Source organism: Diabrotica undecimpunctata, chromosome 3 (assembly GCF_040954645.1).
Source record: "Diabrotica undecimpunctata isolate CICGRU chromosome 3, icDiaUnde3, whole genome shotgun sequence".
Lineage (NCBI taxonomy): Eukaryota > Metazoa > Arthropoda > Insecta > Coleoptera > Chrysomelidae > Diabrotica > Diabrotica undecimpunctata.
In genome coordinates, this window is record NC_092805.1 from 130,495,391 (window position 1) to 130,507,475 (window position 12,085).

General features: G+C 32.1%; 1 protein-coding gene across 2 annotated transcripts in view; it reads left to right on the plus strand.

Moving 5' to 3' along the window:
- Positions 1 to 12,085, plus strand: part of LOC140437410 (cholesterol transporter ABCA5-like) — a 154,944-nt gene that overhangs the window by 112,017 nt on the left and 30,842 nt on the right. For both annotated transcript variants that reach the window (XM_072526926.1, XM_072526925.1), the window contains exons 18-19: positions 3,365 to 3,521; positions 6,548 to 6,869. In XM_072526926.1, the coding sequence (XP_072383027.1) occupies positions 3,365 to 3,521; positions 6,548 to 6,869 (479 nt within the window). The remainder of the gene's footprint in view (positions 1 to 3,364; positions 3,522 to 6,547; positions 6,870 to 12,085) is intronic.

Genomic DNA, 12,085 nt, shown 5'->3' on the forward strand with positions numbered 1-12,085 from the left:
GTTTGTTTTTTGGAAGCTTGAACCACTTTGATTAATATCTAAAAAGTATCTCTTACCGTTATTCTCACTACCACTTTCTGAACCACTTGAAAATATTCACTTTCTTCTTCAGCCTTCACTTCTTCAGAATCCTCCCTTTTGTGTGCTATCTCTCCTTGAGTTCCTTCTTCCAATATGATTGTCTCTTGACTTTCTAATGCGGTTTATTCTTCCTCAGATTCACTATCAATGAATGATTTATCATCGTCAGAAATACTGCCAAACTCCGCCCATAAACGTTTTAACCTTTCCTGCTCTTGATCGTAAGACATAATTCAGTATCGCTGAAAGAAAAATAAAAATTATAGTACATCTCGAAAAAATATTAAAAATATCATGTAAATTTACTTCTAGAAAACAAAACAACTAAAAGTTACAATAGTAGTGTACCGGGGTATCACACGCCCCAACCGTCTTTGACCAACTCGTAATTCAAACTGAAATTGTATGTACATCTAGTAACAAGGTCATCGTGAGAAAACATTTATAAATTACAGCTACTAGGCGCTATTTCATTTACTTACATTTCGATTTTATAGAAACAAAAGCAGTACCTGGGGTATGGTATACCCCAAAACACTAACCGAGGGTTAATTATACGGTTTATTTATTTATTTTAAATAAAAAATATTTGCCTATATTTAATATTAACTGTCTCTATTTTCTTCAATACCACTACAGCTTAAATTTTGCCTTAGCCTCCTTCAAATTATGTTTTCAACCTTGCCGATCTCGAGCCGATCTTTGCACGTCTAGCAAATTTTGCGCGTGCGCTGGTATTTCATCCTTCCACATTTTCCTGGGCCTTCTTTTTGGTCTTGTTTATTCTTGTAAAATTGTGTTTTCCAATTTAACATAATATTTGACTAGCTATAAATTAAAATTTTGTTGTTTATTGTTTAAAACATAGTAATAATTGAGAAAAAAGTGCAAAAATAGAGTTTCGTTCTTAAATTGTTCGACCTTTTTATCCATAACTAACAAATTTCATATTTTGTCGAGACAAACTTTATAATACGACTAATAAGTGTACTAAATTTGGTTGGGATCGTTTTAAGTTTTTGCAAATTAATTCTACAATTAAGGGCCCGCAAAAAAAATTAAATTTGCAAAATTATGGTGGGTCCAAAATAAGCAATTAAAGTCGATTTTTTACTGTAGCATTTCGAATTATCTTGTATATGTTAAAACACCGAAAAATGTTTTCAATCTTTTTTGCGTCGCCGAGATTGATAATATAAGCATTTTAAAGTTTGTTTATATATCACCAATGGGCATTTCTTTGATCGTTTCTGCTTAATATTGCGCGTCAAATCAATATTCACTTAGATTGGTGAGGAACTTATGCAGGAGGCGAACGATTGTTAAAGATTATGAGATCACGCTACGATAGATCGCCAAAGCGTTTGGTTTTATTGTTTGAGTCCGGATTTTTCTTCAAATTCGTAATGGTGATTGGTTATTCGTTCTTGTCATGGAAATACAGTGTAAATTCATAGTAGCAGTTAAATGTTTAGTGTAAGTGAAAGTGGGGATTGAGATTTTAAAGGAGAAAGATCAGGCATCTCAAGAATTAATCTCAATTACAAAGTGGCATTTTTTTTGTAAGTTAATCACCGATTTGTTGGTTGTGTCCTATGTAGGAGATTTGTAAAGCTGCGTTACAACAATTTGAGAGGTCCACACGGTTTTAAAAAGAAATTAAGAGGTCGAGTTTTGAAGATTGCGTTTTTTTTTGTCATCCAGGATCATTCGAAGCCCAAACCCAAGGTCCAAATTCCAAGGAATTGTCTATTTGTGTTCCTTGGTCATCTCAAACCAACTTGAAACTTGAGTGAGACACAATTGTATGGTATTTTGCAGTGTTTTGGTCCAATTCTAATCCCAAAAACTTGGGTTAAAGGAAATACGTCAGCCAGAGTGATATAACGCACATTTGTGTTAAACATTTTTCTAAGTAAAAATAGACTTTTTCATTAATAAAAAAATTTGCTTTCATGACATGTTAAAAAAAAATCGTAATAAATAAAATTTATAAGTTTAATAGATTGGCTAATTTTCATTTTAATCTTCTTTTAAATGCAAATAATTTTAAACATTTAATTAATATTTTAAAAAGATAATAATATTTTTTTTTTTCGAAAAATGATAGTTATTATTCTCCGTTTCGGACATTTGGTACATAACCATAAATTTGAATTGTTTTGTTTTGAAGGTTAACCTCAATGTAAGCTCCGTTGAAAAATCTAGAGATTTTGTCATTTTATTAATAATTTAAATTCCTATGGTGTCCCCAACGTCTGGAGCTTGTTGTTAACCGTTACAAATACCACCATTTTAAGTTTGTTTTTAAACCTCGTTATTATTTTTTGTAATAACTGTTTATGGTGAAGTAGTAATAAATATGTAATGTTTCTCTCTAAAACAAGTGTAGAATTATTTCCTTTAAGAAGATTTTTATCCTTTAATATTTTTTAGTAAAGAAAAGCCTTTCTTTCTATCCAGCAGGAAGATTCTTGTAAACGGCGTCCTTTTCAAATAGTTTAGGAACCTTCTTGTGTTGTTTTGAGCAGGAAATCTATGTAAGTATTTTTTTGATTCATTTCTTTGTAGTAACCTCTCCTAGTCCCTCTTTTATTTACTTACTTACGACCCAGCTCTCCAACCAGACCAAGGGTGGCCGTTCGCAAACGTTTCGGTTTGTTTGCTTACCCTATCTCCAGCCCAGTAATTGCTTAGTCCCATTTTCAACTCCCTATAAGTGATAACCAATGTGGTAGGCAAATTATAACCGCTACATTACTAATAATAATTAAGTTTAATTAAGTATCCTATTAAATTTTTGCTTATAAACAAAGACACAAGCTTTCAAACACACTTTAAAAAATTAAAACCGGTCTACTTAAAGAGTTTATGGAATTTTTTAAAATTATTAACAAATTTTTTGCTTAAAAATAAATCAAATTACTTCGCAAGTTTGACACATATCAATTTCAAAACTTGTACACTCAACAAGCTTAAAGTTGGCATGCATTTGCCCCAAAAAAAGTAATTTATAAAAACTCTAATTTTTAGTTATTTTTTTACAACATTGGCTAATATGTAGCTAATGTCATTGTTGTTAAAGGCCTGGCATTGTCGTTAATAACCAGGGAAAATGGACATTCACGGCTGCCTAGTCTTTAACGTCAATGTCAAATTTACATTATTGTCCGTAGCATATATATGTAATATATTTCATTATTGTTTATATTAGCACTACTGTTTATATTTTTAAACGTTAAAAGATTCATTCACATGTTTAATAATAATAAATTAATTTTAGGACGGTCACGCCATTGGCAGAAATTTCGGTAAGCGCACACCCTTTTGTAAATACTGCTGGTGCTGATCCTCCTGTAGGTGTAGGCAGTTTGATATTGGGAATGATTTTTATATTCGCTCCAATAATACTTGCAGTTGATATGGTGTATGACAGGGAAGTAAGTGTCACTTTTTCTGTAGAAAAACAAAATTAATGTGTATCCAATCTTACTTACTGTTTTACTTCAAATGTTTGGTTAAAAATATGCGAGATATGTGTGGCAAGAACTAAGGGACAATTAACAAAGGAATAATTTAATCATCGTATATTGACAGAAGATAAATTTAAACACATCTGCCTTAAAGACATCTAAGATTATAGGTATGATATTGATAAAGGCCCCAAGCTGACAAATCCTTTTAATATGCTCTACAGAAAAACATTAGAAGTAGAAAAAGAACTACTGACCCAATTAAGGCTTGCAATGAGATGAGATAGGAAGATTCCGTGAGTTTCTGAACTTCTGTCCTCTGTATTCTGATGGCAGAATTTAGATTAAAGGGTGGAGCGGACGATATTTTCTTTATGAGAGGTCTTCATGTCGAAGGTAACCAGATGCCGTCATTTCTTTTATTGAGACAATTTCGCCTTTTTTCGATTTCTATGGTTTTTTTGGACAATTATTGGTTTATAGAAGCTGATAAGGGTCTATAGTTCTGTAGTTTTCAAAATCAAGTTTGTGACTTTTATGAAGATGGTGTTGACTTAGAGCTGAAATTTAATCTGAATTGCGGACAGAAATGGAATGCTCACAAATCCTATTTTGGATTCTACGATTCGTTTGGACTATAAAAGATCAAAGGCAAGCTACAAAAGTAATTTCATAAACTCCGTATTGTTCATTTGTAATCTTGTGTTTGATTAATTAGACAGGGGACGAAAGTTTTTGTGGGGGGATAAATATTATCTTTATTCCTCTTGATTTAAGAATTTTGCAGATTTTGTCAATGACACCTTTAATGTTTTAATGTAAGGAAGATAAACTTACGTATAATAAGGATCTGAGTCGTTAAGTGTTTAAGTTTAGTGGAATATTGATGCCTGTGGATGCTTCTATTGATGTGATTTTAGCGGTAACCGTTTTGGATGAGGTCATGTTTAAAACTAGAGAGCTCAGCGACTCTACTTGCATCATCGCAAAGGCGTATTGATCTGGAGACAAGGGTATTAATGACTGAATTAATTTGTGAAGGTGGATTATGAGAGTTGGCCTGCAAGTAACGTTTGGTATAGGTGAGTTTCGATAAACAGTGATAAAAACCTTGCGATTGGTTTTTACAGTTATACGTCTATACGTACGTTCGACGTTGTAAGTTTGTACGGGAGTGAATAGGCAAAATCATTACATATGTAAGCTATAGGTAAGAGAGAGACAGAAGACATATTTTTTCTCTCTTTCTCTCTCGAGAATAAAAATATTTCTTTTTTAAATCTATTTAATATTTATTAGTGTTATTATTATTTTTCCATTCTGTTCAGATTTGTCTTGAGCCTCGTTAGGCATGTTAAATTATAAATTAAAACTTGTTTATATCTCAAGAAAGTTCAAATGTGTACTTATATACACAACAAACAACAATTAAATTTTGTATCTGTCAATGTCAGACAAATTAACAGTTGTATCACCAAACAATATTTTTATTTTATTAATATTATTTTCATGGCAAATTAAACATATGCGTAAGTAAGTTATGTATATTGTCGTATTATTATATTGAATTATGTCGCAGTGTATTGTATTGTATTTCTATATTGATAACAAAATAAACAATAAATTTTACTGCAGGGTATGTGTAAAAAAATTGTTTTGCATTCAACTCCTTTCATATATGATAGTAGTAGTAGAGTATATGAAAATAAAAATGTACATTTTCATTAAAATATTGATTTATTCTTTCATTTACTATACTCGTATTACAGGTCAAATGTTGTTTATATATAGCAAACGATGCTCCATATACCTATATATCTAATTCTGTTTCTCTTTCTGCTCTCTCTTACCTATAGCATTACAATATGTAATGATTGTGAAGATTGACTCCCATATAAATTTGTAACGGGAAACGCGTGTATAGAAGTATAACTTCTACCGGCAGTCCCACTGGACTGCTACACCCGTTTTTTTATGATAACATCGAGAAATGGTAGGGATGAATAAATGTTCACCTCCATCGTGAACTGGATACTAGGATGTATATCATTCACATGGGTTTGAAAAGACATTAAAGCATTTCTGCCGTGGGTTCAAATGACGAATGTATCGTCAATATATCGTAGTCATGTACGATGTAGTATAGATGTGGGTTTGAGCACTGATATGGATAGTGCTCGGATTTCAAAGTCTTTCATAAAGATATTGGCAATTGCTGTAGAATTGATTTTGAAAGATAAAATAAGTGTTGGACATACAATGGTTAATGAAAGAAAAATGGTCTTGCTGGATACTGTATTTAGATTTCAGAATGTTAAGAGTTTCATCTATAGGAATGTTTGTAAAGAGTGAAACGATATCGAAACTTTCTATATTGTCTGATGATAAATAGGATATTGTTTAAGAAGTTCTGGAGTTCTAAAAAATTTTTTGACGAACGATGAAGCAGCATTTTCGGCGAGGGGTTGTAGAGTTTTGGCCAAGTACTTGACCAATAGTTGGGTAGGGCAGTTGTATGCAATGACAATGGGACGAAGAGGAATATCTGGTTTGTGAATTTTGGGTAGGCCATATATTTGAGATGTTCTAGAAGACTTTTTATGAAGAATTAGAGATTGTTTTATCTCAACAGGAAGAGAGGTTTTATTGTTAATTGCTTTTGTGGTTTTCTTTAGATATGTTGTTTATTTGTGGATTATTAGGAATTGGTCTCTAGTCTTGAGTATTGATGAGATTTAAAAGTGTATTAATGTAAGAAGTATTTAGGATGACGAAGATTTTTTGTCGAAGGGAAAAATGACTAGATTTGTATTTGACTGAAATTCTTTTAATGGTTTTTTTCGCATTGGCTAATTTTCGGAATAGGAGGCTTTGAATTTCTAGGAACTCTAGCAATATTGCTCTAAACTCTAGTGACTAGAGATTACGTACCAAAATTAAAAAAACAGAAAAAAAATCTAAAAAAGCGATTGTTTCATTATTTTTTTTTTCAGATAAAAGCAAGAAATCAGCTAAGAGTCAACGGACTTTCTTTTACTGTTTATTTTATAAGCTTCTTCGTGGTTCAAGTCGCATTGATGGTCATAATAACAGCAGGTTTAATAATTATTATTTACCTTTTAAAACCACCATCATTATCGTCAGGTTCATCAATAATAGTATTAACACTGTTGGTTATTGCTTATTGTCCCGCCTCTGTGTTGATTTTCACTTGCATTAGCTATATATTTGATAAGGCGGATACTGCGATGTCGGTTATGCCAAACTTAGCAATGCTTTTTGGAATTGTACCGTATATTCCTGTAATGTATTCAGGTAAGTATATATTTATTTACAAGTGACACTTTGTGCATCAAACCAATTTTTAAAAATTCCCAATTTCTATTATTGCTACTTTCTTTTTTCTAGTAATCATTTTAAAAGGTTATAATATATTTATAGTCTAGGCGGGATCTGTTTTGGATTGGACATTTTCCATAGGAAGCTATTTTTTGCTGGAATCCCTTCAGGATGTGCCCAATATCGATAATCACGATGTGCGCCAGTAGCAAAACCTGTGCTAAATTTTTTATTTAATAAAATCTGAAAACAATTGAAAATTTCTCATTTTTTTGCTCCTATTTTCGTTTATAATTCGGAAAATATTGATCCTAGAGAAAATATTATGAGAAGTTAAAAGTTTCGTTATTCAATTTTACACAATATTTCGTTAGCTAGAAATTGAAAATTTAATGTTTATTGTTAAAAAATAGCAATAATTGGAAAAAAAGTACAAAAAAATGAAGTTAATCCTTTAAATGATTTCGACTTTCTAAACTTAACATACAAGCTCCATATTCCGCCTAGAAAAACCTTTTAATATGTTTAAAACCTGTGCTAAATTTTGTTTAGATCGGTCGGATAGGTTTTGCATAATAATTTTGCAACCAATCTACTGGAAAAAATCGCAAATTTTTAAATTTATAGTGGGCCCTAAATAAGGCCCACAGATAGTTGCAAATTTTTTTACATATAAAAGAAGGCTCAAACTTTCAAACTCTTTTTGTAAAACTCAAATCAGTTCACTAGTAGAGCCTAGAAAATTTTTTAAAGTTTTAAACATTTTTTATATATATTAGGCTTATAAACAAATTGAATAACTTTACGAGCTTTAAACATATCAATTTCAAAATTTATACACTTAAAGAACATTAAAAGACTCTTCTTTAAAAAAAAAAGATACATTCGGCTTACTGGTTGCCGAGATATTGAAGGTCAAAGTTAGCATACATTTGCCGTGTAACCCTAAGTGATAGAGGGCTCGTTTTTAAACAAATACCCTCGTCTTGTCAAGTACTTTTTATATGAAAAGTTTTACGTAATGCGCTTTATGGCAACGTCCATAAAAAAGACAAATAAAAAACCGTTTTCGCGTAAAATGTCGCTCGGAATGCATGAGAGATGGTGGTGGGGGACATTCACTCGAAATGTGAATCGGCGAGTTCAAAATCATAGCGCGCGCTAAAAATTCATTCATAAATAAACTTTATTTTGACTCAATTTTCAATCATTTTTTTTAAGTCTTTTTCTTTTTTTGGAAGGACAAGAATCTTCAGGTCTGACCTTGACCTTCAATATCTCGGCAACCAGTACGCCGAATGTATCGTTTTTATTAAAGAAGCGTCTGTTAATGTTCTTTAAGTGTATAAATCTTGAAATTGATATGTTTAAAGCTCGTAAAGTTATTCAATTTGTTTATAAGCCTAAAAAATGTTTAAAACTTTAAAAAATTTTCTAGGCTCTCCTAGTGAACCGATTTGAATTTTACAAAAAGCGTTTGAAAGTTTGAGCCTTTCTTTATATGTTAAAATATTTGCAACTATCTGAGAGCCTTATTTAGGGTCTACTATAAATTTGAAAATTTGCGATTTTTTTCCAGTAGGCTGGATTGCAAAATTATTATGCAAAACCTATCTGACCAATCTTAACAAAATTTAGCACACTTTTAAACATATTAAAAAGGTTTTCTAGGTGGAATATGGAGCTTGTAAGTCAAGTTTAGAAAGTCGAAAACATTTAAAGGATTAACTTCATTCTTTTGTACTTTTTTTCCAATTATTGCTATTTTTGAACAATAAACATTAAATTTTTAATTTCTAATTAACAATATATTGTGTAAAATTGAATAACAAAACTTTTAACTTTTTATAATTTTTTCTCTATGATCAATATTTTTCGAATTATAAACGAAAATAGGAGCAAAAAATGAGAAATTTTCAATTGTTTTCAGATTTTGTTAAATAAAAAATTTAGCACAGGGTTTGCGACTGGCGCATATCATGATTATCGATATTGGGCACATCCTGAAGGGATTCCAGTAAAAATTAGTTCCTACGGAAAATGTCCATTATGGTCTGAATTTCTACAGATCCCGCCTAGTCTATTATATTTATTTTCCGATTTGGTTGTGAGGAACCTTTTGATATTAAATTTGGCGTTTTTTTTTCGTATTAACTAATTATTTTTAATTTTAAGTCAAAAGTACTTCATTTTAGTTTTTTATGATTCTTTTAATTTTATTAAGAAGCATTTTTTAAACAATGCATATAAAATACAGATTTTCAAAAAATCACAAAAAAATTTCAATAAATCTCTAGACTTCATTTTAGTAAAGGAATGTGCAATTTCCGTTTGAAAACCAGTATTTAATAGGTTCCATTAAGTACACGCTTGCCAGTAAATTGGAAAATTAGCTAGCATATCAGTTGCTGGCATGGGCCAATAACTGGCAAGCAGAAAACACATTTGCTAGTTAACATATGCCATTGATAGTAAACAATTGAGTGTTTTTCATCCGAAACTAAAGTACTTGTTTTTCATTAAAAGTTTTTGAGTTTTCAACAGAAATTCAAGGTATTTGGAATGAATTCAACAAGCAAATATTGCTGATGACCACAGATATTGTTAGAAATTTAACAATGAATCCGAAGCGGAACTCAAAAAAGGGAAAAATTCGGGTAAAAAATTGGATTGGTAGGTGAAAAAATTCGGGTAAAAAATTGGATTCGTAGGTGGGATAATCTTGCAGCAATTTTTAATTTTGGGTTTTATCTCCTTTATAGTAATACCTCTTACCAATTTCCTCTTGAATTTTTGAGTAAGCATCGTTACGGGCTATTTTATTTTTATATAGAGACGATTTAGAATTTAAGAGACACTCCAATTCTTTATATATAGCAATCAATTTGATGGTTTTCTCATCATCATCTTCTTCTTCTCGTAGCACTACAACCCGGGGTGGGTCTTAGCTGACTGCACAACTTGCTTCCATCTTGAACGGTCGTCCATAATAGTTGGGTCAGTGGGTAGCCCCATTGTTCTTAGATCCTACCATATATTGTCTCTCCATCGCCTTCGTGAACGTCCTAAGTGACTTCTTCCTGTGGCGGCTTCCTCCCATATTAACTTGGAAAGGCGGTTATTAGGGAGTCTATGGACATGGCCAGCCCATCTTAGACGTTGGGATTTAATCTGTTGGACTATGTCGCTCGCTCTATACATCTGCTTGACATCAGCGTTTGTTCTCATTCGGTATTGGTTGCTATTAATGTCGTGATAAGGCCCAAAGATTTTTCTGAGGATTTTCCTCCCAAAACATCTAAGTTTTCTTTCAGTTTCTTTGATCAGGGTCCACGTCTCACACCCATACATGAGCACCGATCTAATCACCGTTTTATATATTCTAATCTTTGATGTTCGTGTTAGGCTTTTAGATTTAATAGTATTGTTGAGGCTATACATCTATTTTCTACCTGAATTCTTCCTTTAATCTCTTTCTCGATATCGTTATCTGCAGTGATTGTTGCTCCGAGATATTTAAAACTCTCCACTCTTTCAAAGTTATATGGGTCTATTGTAATATTTTGTCCTATTCTATCTCGTCTCTTTTGTCTGTTGATGCACATGTATTTGGTTTTCTCTTTATTTACCCTTAAACCAGTTTTCTTCACCTCTACTTCCAATTTATTAAAAGTCTCCTTCACATTGGTAATTGTGTTTCCCACAATGTCAATGTCATTTGCGTATGCTAATAGTAATAGGTAGTACCAATAGTTTTTTCATCGCCCCAACGAAACATTTTTTAAATTAACAAGTTTAAAAATAGAACGATTAATTTTTTTCAGCAACACAACAAATCTGACAATTCTCTGCTAGCTACTGGCATGCCCGTACGCCCGTAGCGGTAGCGTGCGTTCGCACTTGCCAGTGACACTCCCCACGCATGCGCCTTGACTCTCACAGCATGCTACTAGCAAGGAAAATCAAATTCTTTGCGATTAGCTAGCATGCCTAGAACTAGCATGCTAGTTAACTTACATACACGTATGTCCTCTGGTAGACACCTGTTTTCTTGGATTCAAATGGCTCCAAAACGTCGAGCATTAAACTCTCAACGCGGTTCTTCCCGAGAACTTAGTGATTTTCATATATATATATATATATATACATATATATATATATATATATATATATATATATATATATATATATATATATATATATATATATATATCGTAATTCTCAGCGTATTTTACAGATTATGGTGCATCCTCCCTTACCCCTTACATAGTCGTTTTTCATTTATGTCCATGATTGTCTAATAAGATTCGTTTCTCTGTGTCATGTTTTACTGGCTTGTTTCCTTATGTCATACGAGTAGTCCAATCTTAAATTTGGACGTCTTGTTGATCTCTTGACGACTTTTGGATACCACAATGTAATTCTAGTAGACCATCTGTTGTCAGTTCTTCTCGCTAAATATATTGCTTACTGCTATTTTAAAGATTTAATTCTATGGATTACTTCAGTAACCCTTGTATTCTCTGTAATACATTCTATTATTTATTAATCTCCCTTTGTTATATTTTGTTATATCTAGCATGCATCGCTCCATTGACCTTCGAGTGACTTTGAGTTTTGCTAATATCTCTTTCTTTAGTGTCCAAGTTTCGCAGTCGTATGTCATGGTTGGTAGTATATGCCCAAGCTAGTTTTATTCTTCTGCTGATTTTTGGGAGTAAAGAGCCATATTTATGTATTAATTGTCCCAAGTGTACTCGTCCACTGTCTCAAGTGCAGTATTGTTTATTATTACATCTTGGACATCTACTAGCTCGTTGTACATGGTTTTTGTTTTTGTCAAATTCATATTTAGGCCAAATTTATTGCTAGCTGCATTTAGGTCATTAGCAATTACAACGGTGTCGTCTGCAAATCTTAGATGGTTGAAGTATTTTCCATCAATGGATAGGCCTTTATTCCACTAGTTCATTTTGCTGAATAAATTTTCTAGAGTTGTAGTAAAGAGCTTTGGTGATATTGCGACTCCTTATCGGTCGCCCCTAGTAGTGAGAAATTTTGGTGTGTTTTCATTAATTTTTACCTTAGTTTTTGTTTGCCTCTATGTATTTGCTTAAGTCTGTATGTACGGTTTGTTAATGCCTTGGTTAGACAAAGCTTATATTACTGCCTTGGGATATATAGAGTCGAAA